Source organism: Erythranthe guttata, chromosome 5 (genome assembly GCF_056151865.1).
Source record: "Erythranthe guttata isolate IM_541 chromosome 5, IM_541, whole genome shotgun sequence".
In the NCBI taxonomy this organism is placed as follows: domain Eukaryota; kingdom Viridiplantae; phylum Streptophyta; class Magnoliopsida; order Lamiales; family Phrymaceae; genus Erythranthe; species Erythranthe guttata.
In genome coordinates, this window is record NC_142537.1 from 10,586,972 (window position 1) to 10,609,363 (window position 22,392).

The 22,392-nt window shown below is 35.3% G+C and overlaps 1 protein-coding gene and 1 long non-coding RNA gene across 2 annotated transcripts; both read right to left on the minus strand.

Annotated features, from left to right (window-relative positions):
* Positions 1-1,554: 1,554 nt before the first annotated feature.
* Positions 1,555-2,418, minus strand: LOC148770595 (uncharacterized). The gene is made up of 2 exons (XR_016031255.1): positions 2,167-2,418; positions 1,555-2,073 (listed from the first exon to the last, which is right to left on the minus strand). It is a non-coding gene; the product is annotated as an uncharacterized LOC148770595 (long non-coding RNA).
* Positions 2,419-9,468: 7,050 nt separating this feature from the next.
* On the minus strand, positions 9,469-11,987 carry LOC105961335 (vesicle-associated protein 3-1). Its single transcript, XM_012985568.2, has 8 exons — positions 11,755-11,987; positions 11,573-11,643; positions 11,419-11,500; positions 10,788-10,900; positions 10,575-10,640; positions 10,113-10,164; positions 9,947-10,017; positions 9,469-9,627 (listed from the first exon to the last, which is right to left on the minus strand). The coding sequence occupies exons 1-8, from the start codon at positions 11,798-11,800 to the stop codon at positions 9,469-9,471; spliced, it is 660 nt and encodes a 219-aa protein (XP_012841022.2). The 5' UTR covers positions 11,801-11,987.
* Positions 11,988-22,392: the final 10,405 nt, after the last annotated feature.

The following is a 22,392-nucleotide window of genomic DNA, read 5'->3' on the forward strand; positions in this document are numbered from 1 at the left end:
ATTAAGATTATGATCAAGATTAGGATTTTTTATCACGATTATGATTACGATTAGAATTATAATTAGAATTTAGATTATGACTATGACCGAGATTAGGACTATAATTAGCATTGGCATTAACCTTTTATGATTAGCATTAGTATTAATATTATCATATTACTATTAACACTGGCATATTAGTATAAGCATTAGCATATTAGGATTTGTATTAGCAAATGGCATTAGGATATATTAGTATTAGCATTACCATATTATAGTTATAATAAACATTAGCATATAAGTTTGAACATTAAATTACCATCAGCATATATTAGCATTAGTATTAGTATTACAATTAGGATTAGGAATAGTATTTAGATCATAATGATGATCAAGATTAGTATTAGAATTAGTATTAGGATTAAGATTAGTATTAATAATATGATTAACATTAGGATTACAATTAGTATCAGTATCAGGATTACGGTTCGATTATAATTATGATTAGGCCTACCATAGAGATTAGGATTAACATTAGAATTAGGATTCTGATTAGGATCAGAATTACGATCAACATTAGAATTAGGATCAGGATCATAGTCATGATTAAGATTAAAATTATAATTAAGATTGTGATTAGGAATAAGATTATGATTATGATTTATAATAGAATTATAATTAGGATTAACATTAGCATTAACATATAAATTTAGTATATCAAGATTAGTTTTAGTATTGGCATTAGCATATTAGTATTACCATTAGCATATATTAGTTTTCAAAATTAAAATTAGGATTATGATTATTATTAGTATTAGGATTAGGATTATGATAACGATTAAGATACGGATAGAGATTATAATTAGTATTAAGATTGAGATTAGTATTAACATTACGATGGAAGATTAAAATTAGCATTAGCATTAACATTATGATTAAGATTAGTATTAATATTATGATTAGGATTATAATTAGGATTAACATTAGCATTAAGATAGTATTCGGATTAGCATTAACAAATCAACATTTCCATTAGGATTATGATTAATATACTAGGAATAGCATTAGCATATAAGGATTAATATTAATATTAGTATTAGCATTCACATTAGCATTAGCATAGACGATAGCATTAACATTAACAAATTACGATTATCGTTATAATTAGTATTAATATTAGTATTAGCATTCACATTAGTATAAAGATGATCATTAGCATTACCATTTGTATTAGGCTATTAGCATTGGCATCCATATTAGCATCAACATTAGAATTAGCCTTAGTATTAGCATTAGCATTTTACAATTAGTATTAGGATGATGATTATGATAAGGATTTGAATTAGTATTAATATTAGGATTGTGATTAGGATTAATATTAGTTTCGCATTAGCTTTAGCATTAAGATTGGTATCAACATTAGTATTATAATTAGGAGAAGCATTAATATTAATAATAACATTAGCATTCCCATTAGTATATTGGGATTAGCATAAATATATTAGGATTAGTATATTAGAGCATCCCCAGTGGGGCTCTCCAAATACATTTTTGTGTCAGAAAATTAGTGGAGAATGATCTAAGACATTAATATCATTATTACCACCTGCCATGCCAAAAAATGAATGCCAAATCCAAAGGTCTTGGGATGCAACTGCTTCTAGAATTAAAGTCGGTTTATGATGGCGGCCTCTATGTGTGCCATGCCAAGCAGTTAGACAATTTTTCCATTCCCAATGCATACAATCTAAAGAACCAAGCATACCTGGAAATCCTCGCGATTCACCTTCTTGAAGTAAACGAGCAATATCATATTCGTTTGGTGAGCGCATGTATTGTTCCTCGTACAATTCAATTATCGAGGAACAAAATATCTTTAATGTCGTTGATGCAGTCGTCTCCCCAATCTTGAAATATTCATCACAATGATCTGCAGAAAATCCATAAGCAAGTATACGAAGTGCAACAGTTATTTTTTGAATAGAGGATAGACCATGGCGGCCAATAGCATCTCTCTTTCGGATGAAGTATGAGTTATGATTTTCAAGATCATTCGAGATACGAAGAAATAAATCTCTACGCATCCTAAAACGCCTGCGAAAAAAATCAGGTGGATAAGTGCAATTATCAGAAAAATAGTCATCCCATAATTGCTGATGACTTTTTTCACGATCACGATTAATATACCGTCGACGGGATGATTGGTCTGTATATGCTTGATGTATTATTGGAATACAATTAAGCATATTTTGAGTCTCTCTCCTCATACGAATGGAAAAAAGCTCTTCATCCTCTGAGGATGTGGATGAAGAACTTGATGATTGAAACAATGTTGACTCATCTTCTGGAAACCATCCAGATGAAGAAGCCATTCTATTTTTTATTTAATAGAACTTTACACATGAAGAAACTATTTATAATGAGTTTAAATTGGTTTGGATGGGGAACAAGGCCATGTGGAAAATCATGGAGTGAATTAATTTCTTGGGAACAAGCCATTTTTTTTTTTTGGCAGGGATAAGATGAAGTGCTATCATAGTGGGTGAATTATTTTGTTGCAGAGATATGGTTGATAGTGATTAAATTGATTTTTTGCAGCGATAAGATATTGATTAAATTCATTTTTCGGGAAAAGTGTTATCATAGTGGCTGAATTATTTTGTTGCATAGATATTATTTTGTTGCAGAGATAATGGCTGAATTATTTTTCGTGAAAAGTGCCATGATTTTTGCAGGAATAAGATATTTATTAAATTGGTTTATCGGGAAAGTGTTATCATAGTGGATGAATTATTTTGTTGCAGAGTTAATGGTAGATAGCAATTTAATTTTTTGCAGGGATAAGATATTGATTGGATTGATTTTTCCAGAGATAAGATATTGAGTGAATTGTTTTTCGAGAAAAGTGCCATGGTTTTTGCAGGGATAAGATAGTGTGTATATTATTTTTCGGGCTAAGTGGTATGATAATTGGTGGATTATTTTTCTCCACTATAAATAGTAGTCTTATATTGATGATGAAAACTCACAAATTCACCTTCATTTTACATCTAAATCATGGATCCATACAAATATTTCAATCCTAATATGCATCCACTATATAGTCAGCCACCAACACAAAATGAGTCTCAAACATTTAATCCTTATTCTACCAATTCACAATTTTCACAATTTCCATTTAATCCTTTTGTTTTTGCAGGTTCAACTCAAATTCCAACTCAAGAGCAAATGCAAACCCCACATACATCAAGCAAGAAGAGTTCTAGAGGACAAGGACAAAGAGAGCGACAGCCAAACTGGACTATACAAGAGGATGAAGCATTGTGTAAATCTTGGTTACATATTTCTGAAGATGCAGTAGTCGGTACAGATCAACAGAGAGGGAGGTTATGGGACCAAATTAGAATGGAATTCATAAACAACTTAAAACAAGATGTTGGCATAAATTCAAATGGGCTAATGAATCGGTGGTCGACCATTCAACAAAGCGTTAGCAAGTTTTCGGATACCTCAGTGTGATTGAACGAGCTCGTATAAGTGGATACAATGCCGAAGATAATGTAAGTAAATGGAAAAAAAATTACGTTTCATTCACTTTTATATATATATATGTATTTACAAAAATTTTTAAGTCAAGTATTTATATTTCAAGTTTTATCTGTAGATGGGAGCAGCAACAAAATTATATTTTGAGAAAGAAAATCATCATTTTAAGTGGGAGACTTGTTGGCTAATTCTGAAGGACACTTCAAAATGGTACCGTCATGTCAACGACCAACGAGAAAAACAGAAAAGAACTTCTCAAAGAAAAAGGACAGAAATTAATTTGGATGATGATGATGACGTTGGAGAGTCCTCGAATGCACAAACTCCATCAACTGAGCAATCCACCCCTACTGGGACTCCAACCTCAGTTAGCCTTGATGATGAAGATGGATTATCTAATCACGACTCAACTGGACTAGTACGTCCTGATGGTCGCAAAATTGTAAAAGGTCCTACAAAAAAGAAGAAAAGTCTTCCTTCCATGGACTTATTTGCAAAGGAGTTCGCTAATATGAGGAAAGAAACATCAAGTCAGTTCGAAGAAGAAGCCATTAGAAGAACTGCAAGAGAACAACAAAAGTTACAAGCCAAAATGGAAGCAAAACAAATGAGGCTACAAGCTCAAAAAGAAACCGAGCAGATGAGAATTGCAGCAATGCAAGAACAAGAAAAGAAACGATTTGAGAAAGACATAATGATGATGGATCCCGAGTCAGCACCTACACTTGAGGGTAAAAAATGGATTATTGATCAACAAACTTGGATCCTTGAACAACAAAGAGAAAACATAAGTCGTGCACGAAAAAGTAAGTCAACATTCACAGATCTTAATAATTAATTTCCTAGTATTCTCGTATTTTTTTTTTGTTTATGCCTATAGTTGGAGGGATGTTCCAACATTTTTATGCTAATTATTTATAATATTTTGTGTTTTTATTATTTATGTTAATTTATGTTATTTGTAAATAACTCACAACATAATTAAAAATTATAAAATATTAGATAAGATGGCGTAAATGAAAAATTAAATTAATCAAGAATTATATCAAATTTATCAATTAAATATATAAATTTTGAAAATTTATTTTTTAAATTTTAGTTATATCAGAATTATTACCAAAAATCAAGAATTTTAATAATCAATAATTAGATTTGATTATATCAAAATATATACTTATTTTTAATTATATCAGAATTATATAATATTTATATTAATAATGAATATTTTATTATAATTTAATATTTGGAGAGCTATTTTAGAGAGGGCCAAAATGTACCCATTGGAGCAAAAATTAATTTGGAGAGTGTGTAAGTGGGACCTATTTTTAGAGAGGAGTTTAAGGAGGATGAATGTGGGTATGTGGCATGTGGACCCCATGGTTTGGAGAGTGGATTTGGAGAGCTCCATTGTGGATGCTCTTAGTATTAATATTAGTATTAGTACTATTATTGGTATTAGTATTATTATTGGTATTAGTATTAGTATTAATATTAGTATTAGTATTAGTATTAGTTGTAGTATTAGTATTAGTATTAGTATTAGTATTAGTATTAGTATTAGTATTAATATTCGTTGTGGTATTAGTATTATGATTATTTTTACTAGGGTTTGGGTTAGAATTATGATTATTATTATTATTATGATTATGATTGGGATTATGGTTATGATTAGTACTAGACTTAGCCTTAACATTAGGATTACAATTAGAATTAGCATTGGCATTAGGATTTGGATTAATATTATAGTTATAATTATGCTTTGGGATATGATTAGGATTAATATTAGCATTAGCGTTAGCATTAGGACTAGGATTAATAGCATGAGAGTTAGGATTATGTCTAGGATTAACATTAGTTTAGCAGTAGCGGTAGAATTAAAATTACGATTAGCATTAGTATATTAACATTGGCATTAACATTAGCATATAAGTATTAGTTTAGTATTATGAATAGCATTAGCAGTACCATTAGCATTTTAGTATTGCAATTAACATTATGATTAGTATTAGTACTAGCATTATAATTAGGATTATGATTAGAATTAGCATTAGAATATGAAAAATAATATTAAAATTAGTGTTATCATTAGCATATTTGCCTTTCTATAAGGATTATAATTATGATTCGTATTATTATTAGGATTGTAATTATAATTGGAATTAGTATTAGGATTAAGATTAACATTAGTATTAGATTAGTATTAGGATTAATTAGGATTAGAATTATGATTGGGTGTAGTAGTAGGAGTAGGATTATGGTTAGCATTAGCATTAGTGTTAGGAAATTAGGATTAGCATTAGCATAATGATTATGATTAGCATTAGCATTATTAATAGTAATAGTATTATTATCATATTAGTATTACTATTACTATTATTTTAATTAGTATTAGCGATGGTAATGGTAACGGTAACTGTAATGGCAATGATAGTGGTAATGGTATTGGTATCGGTATTTGCATCGGTATTTATATCCGTATTGGTATCAGGAATGAATATGATAATGATAATGGTGATGGTGTTGGTATTCGTATTGGTATTGGTAATGGTAACGATAATAGTAATGGTAATAGTAACGGTAATGGTAACGATGTATTCGCCTTTTGTATACGGAAAGTAAACCATACCTTCGATCTTTTGTTTTTTTCACCTATTTTTGTTTAATTCGTTACTTACATGGAATAATTTTTTTTACCTTGTTTTGCGCTTTAATCATTGAACTTAGTATTCCAAGAACTTTTTAAAATCAAATATTTATTTTTATGATGAATACCCCGTGCATCGCACGAATGAATACTAATAATCCTCAAATAGAATATGGAGCTTTAAATTAACAAAAACTATTTATTCAAATTAACAAAAAACGCCATTAACAAAAACTGAATATATTCCCTGCCTTTATTGAATAGAAATGAATAATCTGAAATTCCGGTTAGAATAAATAAAATAAACAAAAAGTCAATAAGAAACATAAAAAGAAAATGAAAACGAAAAAAGAGTTTTTTAAAAACTAGATATCATTTCCCTAAAATCAGAGGGGGGAAGGGAGACAAAAAAGGTTATAAACTCATTTGGCAATCAAAAATTTTACAAGACCTTAGTCGACAGAGAGAAATGTACAGAAATGGATGAAAAACTTTGATTTTCGTTTAATTTGTTTGTTGACTTCCTCAATTAGGTCAAAGTCTGAAAAACAAATCTTCATGCTCAACAAAAATGGATCTGAGGGAATTACGAGGTTTGTGCTTCGTTTACGCCCATGTTTTTTTTCTCAGAATGTTTAAGCCCATGTTACTTAAACACAATTTATTAAAAGATTAACATGCATAAATTAATAGTGAAGAAACAATTAAACCCATAATGTAATTTTTGCTCAGTTAATCTTTTGGGAAAATATAAACTGAACAGGGGTAAAAAATGGTCCGTGCAGAAAAATAAGAGGGTATTCCAGATATTTACCATTTTTCATCAGTTTATTAGACGGCCGCAACACCTTGACAACCACAAAGGGGTAAATTTCTTAAATTGATATCAGAGGAGGTAAAGTGAATAATAGGGAAACCATATGGGGGTTAAGTGCTATTTACCTTTTTGAAAAGAGAAAATGTAAAAATATAAGTTAATGATCATTAGTGAGAATTTTTTTTTTTTTAATAAACATTGAAAATTTAGCCTCAACAATTGTTAAAATACAAAAGTTATATGTAAATAAAGAAAAAAAAAATTGAAATCAAGGGTATGCAAAGTCCACACTCTTGCACACAAGTGGATCTACCCAGGGCCGGTCCGGCGTATTCAGGAACCAGAGCGAGAATATAATTTTTCGGTAGCTTGGGGGCGACGTCCGGCATCTTAAGCTTAATAAAATAATATAATTAAATTATTTGTTAACATAAACCTCATAAATAGAAGTTTGAAAATATTAATGTCTAGATAAAACACTTAGAATTAAAATAAAAAAAATAAAAAAAAATAAAAAAAAACATTAAATTTCAAATATATTTTTAAAATTAATTTATAAAAAAAATAAAAAATAATAAAAGTGTAGAAATCTTTTTATTAAAAAATTAGAAAATATTTTTTTTCAAACAATAAAACAATTTTGCACATAAAAATGAATAATATATATATTAAAAAATTAAAATTTTGAGCCCCAGTGAAATTGGGCCCTGGGCGTGGGCCCTGCTCGCCCCACCCTAGGGTCGGCCCTGGATCTACCACTCCACGCAATCGAACACTAATAATCAGCATAAGTATTGCTTTCACCAGAATGGTTATTACCATGCTACACTCGTTGAAAACTACACCGGGTGATTTTATTCACGGTTGATTTAAACACACCAATATGGGTGTATGTGTATTTGTGTGTATATGAATGATAAAGATCTACTAGGTGTATTTCACCTGGCGTATCATAGAATAGACCCGCATGACCCCAATCACCATAATTAGGGGGTGGGCATTCAGGTCGGGTCGAGTTATTCGGTTTTTTGCAAAAAAAAAAAATTACCCGAACCCAATTATTTCAGGTCGGGTTCGGCTTTTGCTGTTTTTTTTTTAATAATTATTTAATACTTCAAATTCTACATGTGAGATCACACTTCATAAAATATTAAAAATATATTAGATGTTGCTTTACTTGGTTACAAATACGGGTAGTAGAATAAAACATATTGTTACATACACAGGTTGATAAAAACAAAAGAATTACTAAATTTGTTACACAAAAACAATTAATAACAAATACATAAAAAGAGACCGTAACCAATTTTACACAAAAATATTTTTTTTTATTTTTTATCGGGAACTCAATCAGATATCTGGGTAGAATCGCTAATACCCGGACCCGATCCGCTTTGGGAGCACCGGGTACCCAAACCCGAAAAACCCGGTTAATTCAAAAATTATCCCATCCGGTCGGGTCATAACCCAAATAACCCGACCCGAATGCCCACACCTAACCATAATGGTTCCAAATAAACCACATAAAATGGAAAAAAAAAGAAAAAAATTCCCCCGCTTAGGAGAATCCTGTACGTGTGTGTATACATTATATACAAGAACCCTCTATTGCCATTTTCCACAGCAATAATAAAATAAATTCAAAATCAAATAAAAGTAAAAATCGAACGTCCCCCACGATCGATCATCTTATCCACTCAAAATTTCAAAATATAAAGCTCGTGTACTCAGAGATGAATTGGCCCAGCGTCTGAAAAAGAATTTTCGTAAAATAAATGAAGGCAACAGCAAGGATCTTCACAATCCATTCTTCAACCGAGTTCGAAACCAAGTGTTGAATCATCTTCACAGCCAGCTTCCCTATCACAATGCTCAGACTCCTGCACCACAACAACAATGTGCATTAATCAATTAGACAAGCTTTCAAGGCAAAGCGCGTCGTTATAATATTCGGTGCATTTGTATAAACTCGGTTTCCGTACCATATTTGAGGCAGTATTTTCATCACCAAGTACGAAAGGATTAGCCCTAGCAAGCCAGTAGCGACGCCTTTCACGAGTAAACTACCGAGGCTACTCGCAATGAACCCTCGTATAACCTGAGGAATATAATTAAGAGGTCCTTCTTGCAATGCGAAATTGTAGACCACTCCCAATTCGTACTCTTCAACGGAACGTACTTCTTTATTAAACTACAACGGTAAGAAACAGTTGAGATGAGACCCATGTACTTATTCATAGCTGTCGAATAAATTGGGCAATTAGAGAAATGAATTCGTTAAATATGTAGTTACCATTTCCGGGGTAACGTCCTTTATAGTAGCTGAAGGACTTCCGACTGTGCACTGAATTAGAAACTTATCTTTGCATTGCTTTTCCTGAGGAATTTCGTTCTGAGCTTTCATTCTCACTTTACAAAAAAACAACAAATTTTGGCTAAGTTCACTTCATCTTTATAACAACAAGCAAAAGTCCGGAATGTATTAGTTTATCTTGCCAAGTATTAAATAGAGCAAAATAATATGCTTAAAAAAAAGAGAAAATAATATAAAATAGTTACCAATGACATCACAAGTTGATCGCGGCAACACAATCCCGATGTTTGGTTGAACACTATACTTGTTTGGATCTGTAGTTTTCACCTACACACATAACTCGTATATGTAGTTTATTCACGTCAACGTAAAAAATATCAACTTTCAATGACGGAGCAGTAAGGGTGCATTTGGATGAAAGGATTTGATGCAGGGATTCTAAATCCATAGCTCTCACCTTTAGTTGTTTTTGAGCAATTGTTTGGAATTTCAAATTTTCCCAATTTACATTCAACTGAAATCACTCAATCCAAACGCAGCCTAGGGAAGGCAGTTATCGAAGGCAAATGATGGGCAGTTTGAGCAATAAAAAAGAGTAGGAATATTTGCATGAGTTAGATTTGCTGACATGATAATGGAAACTTACATTAAAAAAGACACAAGTATCGGTCATATTTGACAATTTGAGCGAACAAGAGAGCTCCTTCCTCAGCTTAACTAACAGAAATCAAGAAACAGTTAAGACCGGAAAAAAATTAAAATAAAAGTATGAAACTCAAGAATGCGTTAAAATGATGTATCTGACGACTTACAATCAAACTTGAGCTCTGAAGGCTGAATTTCAACAAGTTTGCTTACGCCCATCTTGCATTTCAACCAACGGAAATAATATTACGAAAACGAGAGCAAAAACAAGAACTACAATCAACGTAATACAAGTTGAAGACGCAAGTAAATTATTTTAGGGCAAATTACGGCCACCCCTGAGTTATGGTCAAATTACGAAAACCCCCTTATGTTTGGGTAATTACAGTCACCCCTCAACTATGTTCTTTCTTATGAAAAGACCACTCCAAAGGTAAATTTATGGATGTTAATTCGGAAAAACCGAACCAAAATTTCGGTACACCAACATTTCATACCGTTTACCAAACTGAATATACGATTTGGTTCAATAAATAACCGAATTACATAAATTTATGTAAAATAATTTAAAGGGAGGGGATGGCTGTAATTACCTAAACAAGAGGGATTTTTTCGTAATTTGGCCATACCTCAGAGAAAGTGTAGATAACTCCCAATTTGCATTCTTGAATTTGAAGTCCAGCCTGCTTATCAAACTGCAAATTCCAAAATCTTTAATTTCAGATTTTAAGTTGACTATCTATTTGTTTGAAGATAGTAACAAAGATGTAGAACAAAGATAAATAGGATCAACCATATATAACATAAACATTCTATTTATTTAATTTTGAATATATTTTTACCAGCTTCTTAGCATCTAATGTGGTTGCACCCGAACTTGCAACCACAGTATTAATCAAAAATATGTCCGAACATTTCCCTTCAGTTGGGAGTGCAGTTGGACCAATCATTTTAACTGCAACATAAATAACAACAGATGAAAGTTCAAACATTTTTTTTTTATGGGTAAATTACACCCACTCCCCTGAGGTATGCTAAAATAAATTTAAAATCCCTGTGGTATTGCTAATTACAATTACCCCTGCAACATTGTTAGAAACTCTAATGTGATTAATGTATTGGATACGTTATTGCGATAGAGTTCTAATGGACTATTAGTTTCAGGAAGTGGTGAAGACAACATAGAGTTCGAAAGCAATTTAAGAAATTTTGGGGTAACCACTTACTGAAACTAATAGTCCGTTAGAATTTTATCGAAATAACATATCCAATGCATTATCCCATTAGAATTTCTAACAATGTTTCAGGGAGTGATTGTAATTACCAATACTACATGGACCTTAAAGTTATTTTAGCATACCTCGGGGGTATAGGTGTAATTTACCCGTATTTTATTTTTATTTTTATTTATTTTTTTGTGTGTTATGACAGCAGAGAAAACAGAGAGGCAAAAGAAAAGAAATGTTGAGGTACCTGAAACATCACAACTCGATCCTGGCGAAACAACTCCGATATTCGGTAGGACGCAGTAATTCTTCGGTGTCGTAGTCATAACCTAAACACAAATGACAGTAGTCAACTAATTAGCACTCAGAAATCAGAAAATAATTGCGTAAAGAAATTCCACCTTAAACGCAACATGCTGATCGGTCTTATTGGAAAGTCGGATCGACGAAGATGATTCCTTATTCGGCTCGTCTAACCAAGCCAACAAAAAAACAAAAAAAAACAAAAGATAATCAATAAATACCGTTGCTCCATATATCCGCAAAGCTAAAAAAATGTGATGAATATAATAAATAAACTGACAAGTAAAATTGAGGTGTTGAGGTTCGATAATCAGAAGCTTTTCCATTGATCAATTAATCCTTTGAAGAATCACTAGTTGATCGTATCAGACAATTTGATGATGGGCGAACTTGAATTGGAATCGGATGAATGTAAGGAAGCGTAAATCAAATACATGAACAAGTAGGAGTAGAAAACGACTCAGACAAGTTTTATAATAAAAGTCAAAAGTCATCTCTGGACCTTTTCAGAGTGCATGTCTTTTGATTTAATTGCAAATACCACCCCTGTGAAATCTCTAATCCTTTAATACTCCCCTGTCAAAAAATAATTCGTTCATACCTCCTGTGTAATACTTTTCGAAGCTCACCGCACCCATTATCATTTTAGTCGTTGACCGAAATTAAGAAGACAAGTATACCCCTAGGTGGAATAACATAAAAATTATAATAATTTAAGAGGCTAAACTGGAATTTTGTTAAACGTCTAAAACTTAAATTAGGGGACTAAATTGTAATTTTCCAAAACCCATCTCCAAACTTTATGCAATTTTGCACAGCCGCTGCACAATTCCTCACTCTTCCTCTCAATTTCCAATCATACTTATCATTCACCGCCGCCGCCCACCACGCACCACCACATCCATCAATTTTTCGGGCTTCTTCAAGCTCCGAATTTTTCGGTGGCAGCGTAGAAGCTCACGGCTTGATCGATTTTGTCGATTTCTAATAAAGGGTCTGTAGATGGATGTGGGTTGCGTTTTTGCAGGTCCTAAAATGGTGGTGGGTCCGGCGATGTTGTTGTGGAAGTAGGAGGAAGAGTTGGAGTGAGGATGGGCAGAGGTTTGGACTCGCTTCTCCCAATTGATGGCGCCACATTTCGCGGTGGAGGTGAAGCGGTGGGTGGCGGAGGGCCAAAAATTAGGACGACTGGGGCGGCGAAAATGGAGGCCCGGAGAGGAGTTGTGGTGGAGTAATTTTGTGACCGTCAAGAGGGAGTTTACACCATCTCCATCTCGCGGCTGGTAGCGGTAATCGTTGATGGTTACATGTTGGGGACGATGAATGTTGGGAACGGTGAAGAATGAAGAAGAGGGAAGGAAAATGAGCCTGGGGACATTTTTGATATTTCACAATCGAAAATTAAGACAAAATTGCAGCTGGAGCGCGTGAGAGACACGATATGCTTTTATGGGTCTCAATGCCTTGACTTTGTTTACACAGGGTGGTATGAGCGAATTATTTTTTGATAGGGGGTATTTGACAATTAGAGATTTCACATGGTTGGTATTTGCAATGAACTACATGTCTCTTACACAATGGAAATAAATAAAGAGGTTTTTACAAATAAGTCCATCAATGGGTACTTATTCATAAAAAGAGTCACGCAATAAACTCATTTACAAATAAGTCTATCTATGGTCCACATTTTTGTAAAAGACTAAAATAATCCCTCATACTTTAATATGCTCCAATTTCATCATTTAATTTAATTTAACCTCAATTTCACCCCAAATTTCACAAATTATTCAATTTTGACCCAAAATACATTTTTATGAACAATTTCGTCTATTACAGCCGTTGACTTTTTTTTTTTTCCTTGCTGATTTTTTCGCCAGTCACCGGCGTTGATTTTTTTTTCCTTTCTGTAACATTTTTTTTTCGTTTAAACAACAATATTATTGTGATTGACAGTAATATTAACTATATTACTATTAAGCACAGTAAAATTAACTATACTACAGTTTAACAAAGTAATATTGCCATATTAATCTCTAGCACAGTAATATTAACACAACAAACTAATTATTATTGCGTAATAGAGTAATATTACTATGTTGAACGTTCAACAAATGTAAACATAATAAAAAGCCAAAAGAATTAATATTACTGTGAGTGATAGTAATATTACTATAACAACAGTAATATTACCGTCAACCACAATAATAATACAATAATAGACAGTAATATTATCACGTTACTCCGTGAATAACTTTAACAAACAAAAAAACCCAAACAAAATAATAATATCGATGTGGTTGACAACAATATTACTATAACAACATTAATATTACCGTCAACCACGGTAGTATTATTATGTTTACAGTAATATTACAATAATAGACAGTAATATTATTACGTTACTCCGTGAATAACTCAAACTAAACAAAAAACCCAGAAAAATAATAATATTGATGTGGAATATTATTGTGTTTACAGTTATATTACTATCAACGACAGTAATATAACTACGTTGACTTGTCAACAAATCAAACAAAATTAAAAAAAAATAAGAAAAAATAATAATAATAATAATATTACGTTAATGTATTGTCAACGGCAGATGAACTAATACATAAATGTATGTCAACAGCAGTACAATTACGTTAATGTACTGTTCATTGACAGTATAATTACGTTAATTTACTGTCAGTGACAGCACAATTACTGTCAACATTTAGTGCCGGAATAGAAAAAAAAAATAATAGAAAAAAAGAAAGACTAAAAAAAATTAACGCCGGAATCCGGCGGCGGAAAAAAACAGACCAGAATAGAAAACTAAAATCGAAAAGTCTACGCCGGAATCCGGTGGCAAAAAAAATGTTTTTTGAAAAAAAAAATCAAAATTGGATTTTTTGAACAAAATTGATTAAATTGGGGTTACAATTAAGAATTGGGTATAAAGGGTTGGGGGTAATATTGTCATGTACATAAATGTTTCATTTATTTATAATAAATATTAATGGGATGTGCTTATTGGTGAAAGAGATATATTCCCTAAACATAGAATAATAAAGATGCTTGGTTAGAAACCTACCCACAAAACCCCATAAATAAATTGCAACTGAGCAATAAAAAAATTGCCAACGCATAAAAGCAAAATACGAATACAATAAGGCCCGATCCTAGGATTTTGGGGCCCAACAACATATCAAAATTATAATAAGCATTAAAACCACGTTTTAGTAAAAATAAAGCACTAAAAATATATAACAAGTCACATATATAATCTCGAATTAATATATATATATATATATATATATATATATATATATATATATATATATATATATATATATATATGGAGTAGTTCAAATAATATTGTTATAACTACTCAAACTATTGGAATATACAAATTGTGAAGTAAGAGTCGATCCAGGATTCTTTTGGTTGGGAAGATCAATAATCTGAGAGGGTGAACTAAAGTTTACTGGGGGTTGGCGGCAGCGGTCCCGAATATTTGAAGGATATTTATTGTTAAAAAAAAAAAAAACAACAACACAAATAAGTAGAAAAAATTATATATTATTAAATTAAACTATTATAGAGTATGTATACAGCATGATCATTAGAACTCCTTAGAATAATAGATTTGTAATGTGCGTGGATTAGTTGAAGGAGTAAAATTGTAAAAAATAAAATATAAAAATCTTGTAATAGATAGAATTTGATAGATTGAAAACACAAAGAGGCGTGTTAAATCTCATACTAAAATTTACTAAATTCCACACATAATTAAAACAATCTCATATTCTTTCTAACTTTTCTCTAAGATGATTTTATCCAAGTCACTCAAAATTTATTATTTTTTACGTGAATAATCATAAAAAATGAGTTCAATTTTAATTAATATTTATTCGATTTCATTAAGCCTATTTAATTATTCAAATCCATTTATTCGATTTTTTTCCTCAAATTAATTTTATTTTAGTTTGAACATGTGAATTTTTTTGTCAAATTCGAACTTGGGATGCTAGGGACGTTTTTAGTGTGTGATTTGTGAAAAGTTAGGGAAAAAGAAGAAGAGTGTGGAAGGAGAAGAGAAAATGTTAAAGAAAAAAATATATTTAGTTATGTGCATGATTTGATAAAGTTAGTGCAGGATTTAGCATTTCAGAAACACAAAACATCAGAAGAGTGTAATTTACATGATTTATTTGTGGGGTTTTTTCCAAATGTATTTTCATTTTTTTATTTAAGATACTTTGTTAAACAATTAATTTATTGGGTAAAGTTTATTTTGGAAATAAAGGCCTTAAATAAAAATGTTATATAAATACTAACATATAAAGAATTATTTTTCAAAATCAGTGGTCCCTAAACTTCGTAAAAAATCGGGGTCCAAGGCGGTTTGCCTTTGTCGTCTCCCTTCAAAACCGGGCCATAGAGTTAAGTGTTATTATACCAACCAGACCGTTCCCAAACCCTACATTTTTCATTTCTCTCTTCTCTCTTCTCTACCTTTTTTCTTCTCTTTTCTATTCATGCACTCAAATCTCTAGGTTCTTCTCTCTCGATCCAGAGATGAAGAACAAGTATGTCACCAGCGCCGGTAGTACAACAACGCTCCTTCTCCTTCTCCTAGAGAGGTCGCGACGAGGGCGACGGTGATTAGGGGCGGGATTGGTCTTGGGTCGTTCCGTTTGAGTAGATGTTCAATGTTGGAGGTTAATCGACTACGTTTTTAACTTCATTTTTTGAATTTTTGTTTATTTATTCTTTATTACGCCTTTTGATTTTTTTTGTTAATTTAGTTTTTTCTTATTATATGTTGTGAATCTGATGGAACATCACCAATTCACTTAAATAGTATGATACTGTTCACATGAACCAATATCAAGCCCAAATGGCTTTACTCTTGAGTTTCTCAAAATGCATGATATCAATGTGATACCATCCGGCCTTATAAATTCATGACATTTCTTGTACTTAATTAATATGGGACTTTACTTATGCACCTCACAATTTTCCCCTCGAACAAAGGAGGGTTTAACAAATTTCCCCGGCTAAAAAAGCTCTTATAAATTATAGGGGTTTTTGTGCATAAGTCCCTGACCAAACATCTTTATTATTCTAGATTTAGGGGATATATCTCTTTCACCAATAAGCCCATCCATTTAATATTTATTATAAATAAAGGAAAAATTCATGTATATGACAAAATAACCCCCAACCATTTACACTCAATTCTTATTTGTAATCCCAATTTAATCAATTTTGACCACAAAAATCCAACTTTGACTATTTTTTTAAAACTTTTTTTTTTCAAAAAATATTTATTTGCCGCTAGATTCTGGCGTTGACTTTTCGATTTTTTTTATGTTCTGTTTATTCCGCCGCCGGATTCCGGCGTTGACTTTTTTTAGTTTTTTTTATTTTTATTTTTTTTTATATATTTTTTTTACGTCCGCCGCTAAATGTTGACCGTAATTATGTTGTCATTAACGGTAATTATACTGTCACTGTTAATTAACGTAATTATACTGTCACTGACAGTATATTCACGTAATTGTACTACCGTTTACAATACATTTATGTAATTATAATGCCGTTGATAGTATAATTAGAGTCAATGACAATATTATTATTATTTTTTTGTTATTTTTTTTTAATTTTGTTTGATTTGTTGACAAGTCAACACAATTATATTACGGTCAACCACATCACGATTATTATTATTTTTTTTTGATTTTTTTGTTTCGTTTGAGTTATTCATGGAGTAACGTAATAATATTACTGTCTATTATTGTAATATTACTGGAAACACAATAATATTATTGTGGTTGACAGTAATATTACTGTAGTTATAGTAATATTACTGTCAACCACATCAATATTATTATTTTTTTGGGTTTTTTTTTTTGTTTTGTTTAAGTTAATCACCGAGTAACGTATTGATATGCCTAATTGGGCCAACCCAATGGGCCTAAAATTTCTTTACCTACTGGGCTACGAGCCCAATATCGAAGACTAATATCACCGAGGCCCAAACACCTTCAAGTAAGGCTTGGGCCCAACAAAACAAACCCAACCCAATAAATGACATATAAATAGAGGTTTTACTCATTTTATTGAGGTACGTCCTATTAACTGAGTAATACTATCAACTGTATTCTCTGGACTATTTCCACTATCAGCATGTCTGACTTGAGTGTCGGAGGGGTTTCCGCCGGATCAACCCCCGGCGTAGTTCACGTGTGCTCATTTCGCAGGTACCTCAGAATCATCAAGTTGTCAAGCTACTGATCCGCTTTGCTCTCCCAGTTCATTTTCTACACCACCCTAGGTGAGCTATCTTTTAGCATCATCATTTTGGCGCCGTCTGTGGGAACGATGCAAACCAGATCACGTAGCCAACAAGATCCTCCTGAGGCGTCTGCTCGGAGAGAAAATGACACAGCTAACGACCTCCCACCTCGTGGAGGCTCTGGCTTGCCACCTCCTCCACATCCCATGGATCCGCCTCGCGAGGTTCAGGTGATCCCCCCTCGGGACCCACCACTCGCCGATCCACCACTCCCTGCTCCTCAAATGGTTCAAATAACCGAGGATGCGCTTCAACGCATGATAGCAGAAGCTTCAACTCGCGCTGCCACAGAGGCCGTGACCCAATATATCGCCACGATGGGAGCAAATGCTCCCAACGCGATACCAGCACCTGCTCCACATGTGGAGCCACCTATGGCACCACCGCCATCGAGTCCCTGGGGGCTTACCTCTGCCCCCAAAACATCTCGCTCGCCAAGGGTTATCGACTCCCTGGGGGTTTATAGTGCCCCCAAAATATTTTGCTCGCCAAGGGTTATCGACTCCCTGGGGGCTTACATCGCCCCCAAAATATTTCGTTCGCCAAGGGTTATCGTTTCCCTGGGGGTTCACAGTGCCCCCAAAATATTTCATTCGCCATGGGTCATCGACTCTCTGGGGGTCTACTTCCGCCCCCCTCGAACGGTTCAGATAACCGAAGAGGACCTTCAGCATATGATCGCCGAACCTTCAACAAGATCAACTTGTACTTGCTCCTCTAACGGTTCAGATGACCGATAAGGACCTTCAGCGTATAATCGCGGAAGCTTCAACTTGTGCTACCGCTGAAGCAGTGGCACCATACATCGTCATAGCAGGAGCCAACGCTCCTCCTCGTGAGGCCCCACTGGGTCCTCAACATGATCAATTACTACTTACTTCTCGAACGGTTCAGATAACCGAAAAAAAACCTTCAGCGTATGATCACGGAAGATTCAACTCGTGCCGCCACTGAATCAGTGGCACCATATATCGCCAAGGTTGGGCATCTCACCCCAGTGGTTTGTGATCGCCTCATCCTAAATGAGGGGCTATCCCATCCTAAAATTGGGCATCTCATCTCAAGAGTGGTACATCCACTTACCTCTCAACCCCAAGGGGTTTCACATCCCATCAAGTGTTTCACGTCCCTACTGCAAAAACAGAAAAAAGGGTCTGACGCGTACGCGCGAACCAATGGCACAACCGTGCGCATCCACCTCAGACCATAGGTCTCGAGCGCCTCATCCTAAAGTGGGCAGTTATCCCCCTCCTAAGGTTGGGCATCACCCTTACCTTTCAACCCTAAGTGGGTTCAAATCACATCTCAAGAGACGAGTATAATCTCCCTACTCAAAAAATAGAACATCCCCAAGGGGGTGCACATCCCATCTCAAGGAACGAGGATAATCTCCCTACTCAAAAAATAGAACATCCCCAAGGGGGTGCACACCCCATCTCAAGGAACGAGGATAATCTCCCTACTCAAAAAATAGAACATCCCCAAAGGGGTTCACATCACATCGCAAGAGACGAGGATAATCTTCCTACTCAAAAAATAGAACATCCCCAAGAAAAAAGAAGAAGAAAAGAGAAGAAGAAAGAAAAAGAAAGAAGAAGATGAAAAAATAGAAGAAAAAAGAAGAAGAAAAGAGAAGAAGAAAGAAAAAGAAAAAAGAAGATGAAAAAATACAAGAACAAGAAGTAGAAAAAAGAGAGTAAAAGAAGAAGAATTAGAAGAAGAAAGAAAGAAGAAAGAAGAAGAAGAAAAAAAAAAAAAAAAAAAAAGGGGAAATGCAGCAAAGCCGCGTGCGCGAGCCGAGCCAAGCCGCGCGCGCGCGGCTCCAAAAAAAAATAAATAAAAATAAAAAAAAAACATGGAGGCGCGCGTGCACAGCACGCGCGCGTGGCGTTCATGCGCCAGACGCGCGCGCGTGCACTGCACGCGCGCCAGCAAAAAAAAAAAAAAAAGACATGGAGGCGCGCGTGCCCAGCACGCACGCGTGGCGTACACGCGCCAGACGCGCGCGCGTGCACTGCACGCGCGCCAGCAGTAAAAAAAAAAAAAAAAAAAAAACTCACACGCGCGCGCGCCTTCCCATGCACGCGCGCGCGCCTCCCAAGGCCACCTTGGAGCGCGCGCTCCCACCTAATTGGGTACAAATTTTGCTACTGTCCACCAAATTGCGCGTAGATTTCACCTCGCTTCACCAAATCGCGCGAGAATTTCAACGCGCTCCACCAAATCGCGCGAATTCTTCAACGCGCCTACTAAATCGCGCTCGCTATCAAACGGATAAATAAAAAAAAATATTTCTCCACGCCATGCCAATGATTAACGCAAGACTACAGCACAGATCTACTCTCAATACGATCCGGTACCCCTTTCTACTTGGCTCCCACATCGTCTCGAGAGTGGGGGGCTTGCGAGACAACTCCGACGAGGAGCCAACTCGCTCGGTACTACGAACCCGCAGCGAGACAACTCCCACGAGGAGCCAACTCGCTCGGTACTACGAACCCGCAGCGAGAAAACTCCCACGAGGAGCCAACTCGCTCGGTACTACGAACCCTCAGCGAGATAACTCCCACGAGGAGACAATTCGCTCAGAGCGACCTCAATCCGCGCGCTCCTCAGTCGCGCGCCATCCGATGCTCCTACAACTCCCTTGCGAGACAACTCCCCTGAGGAGCCAACTCGCGCAGTAACACAACCCTCAGCGAGACAACTCCCACGAGGAGACAACTCGCTCGGCCATTCAACCCGTTTCGAGATAACTCCCACGAGGAGACAATTAGCTCAGAGCGACCTCAGTCCGCGCGCTCCTCAGTCGCACGCCATCCGATGCTCCTACAACTCCCTTGCGAGACAACTCCCACGAGGAGCCAACTCGCGCAGTAATACAACCCGCAGCGAGACAACTCCCACGAATAGACAACTCGCTCGGTCCTACAACCCCCCACAAGGAAACTCCCACGAGGAGCCAACCCCCTCGGGTCTCAAAACCACAGCGAGATAACTCCCACGAGGAGACCATTCGCTCCGTCCTATAGCCCGTTGCGGGACAACTCCCACGAGGAGCTAACCCCCTCTAGTCTCAAAACTAAAGCGAGATAACTCCCACGAGGAGTCCACTCGCTCAATCCTACAACCCGTTGCGAGGCAACTCCCACGTGCAACCACCTCACTCGATAAATATTACTCACCGCGAGACAACTCCCATGAGGAGACAACTCGCCCGAAATTCACTATATAATCACAAGCTCAAGTTAGCACGATTACAACCCTAGAAGCACTTAGAGACATTATGAGAATCTATATAGCCTGGCCAGCTTGATTACTCAAATTTATCTACTTGTTTTCGATGGGTCATTCATTAAAACGTGGCCACGGTCCAAACATACTTAAGACCCACGAGGTCTAACAAGGGGCACGACCCCCATAAAAAAAATCTTGAGAGTCTGATCCCCTCCTCAAGTACATCACGCACAAGGCTATATGTAAACACATATAAGCAACGCGTCAAAACATTGACAATGTCGAAAAATAACAACTCCCACGAGGAGAATACTAGCTCCGTGCTACTACATTATCGCGAGACAACTCCCACGAGGAGATAACTCGATCAACACTATTACCCCGCGACAAGACAACTCCCACGAGGAGATAATTCGCTACTACATCGTCGCGAGACAAAACCGACGACTCAATTAACTTACATCGCGACAACCTTGTCGCGCTATGCGCCAACGCGCATTCACACCCCTCCGACACACGCTCCAACGCGTTTTCGCATACCAGTAGGCCATACGCCAACGATCGACTTCTACAATTTTTACTCTCGACACGATCTGAGACCCATCACAACATGGCCCCCACATCGACTCGAGAGTGGGGGGCTTAATGATATGCCTAATTGGGCCAACCCAATGGGCCTACAATTTCTTTACCTACTGGGCTACGAGCCCAATATTGAAGACTAATATCACCGAGGCCCAAACACCTTCAAGTAAGGCTTGGGCCCAACAAAACAAACCCAACCCAATAAATGACATATAAATAGATGTTTTACTCATTTTATTGAGGTACGTCCTATTAACTGAGTAATACTATCAACTGTATTCTCTGGACTATTTCCACTATCAGCATGTCTGACTTGAGCGTCGGAGGGGTTTCCGCCGGATCAACCCCCGGCGTAGTTCACGTGTGCTCATTTCGCAGGTACCTCAGGATCATCAAGTTGTCAAGCTACTGATCCGCTTTGCTCTCCCAGTTCATTTTCTACACCACCCTAGGTGAGCTATCTTTTAGCATCATCACGTATAATATTAATGTGGTTGACGATAATATTACTGTCAACCACATCAATATTATTATTTTTTTGGGTTTTTTTTTTTGTTTTGTTTGAGTTATTCACCGAGTAACGTATAATATTAATGTGGTTGACGGTAATATTAGTGTTGTTATAGTAATATTATTGTCACTCACAGTAATATTAATGCTTTTGGCTTTTTTATTATGTTTAACATTTATTGAACGGTCAACATATTAATATTACTCTATTACACAATAATGATGAGTTTTGTCGTGTTA

Coding starts and splice junctions, on each gene's coding strand:
- LOC105961335 (XM_012985568.2), bottom strand. CDS start 11,800: ATGGAAAAGCTTCTGATTATCGAACCTCAACACCTCAATTTTACTT. Junction 11,644..11,754: donor TCAACACCTCAATTTTACTT/GTCAGTTTATTT, acceptor TGGCTTGGTTAG/ACGAGCCGAATAAGGAATCA. Junction 10,165..10,574: donor TTATCTACACTTTCTCTGAG/GTATGGCCAAAT, acceptor TTGAAATGCAAG/ATGGGCGTAAGCAAACTTGT.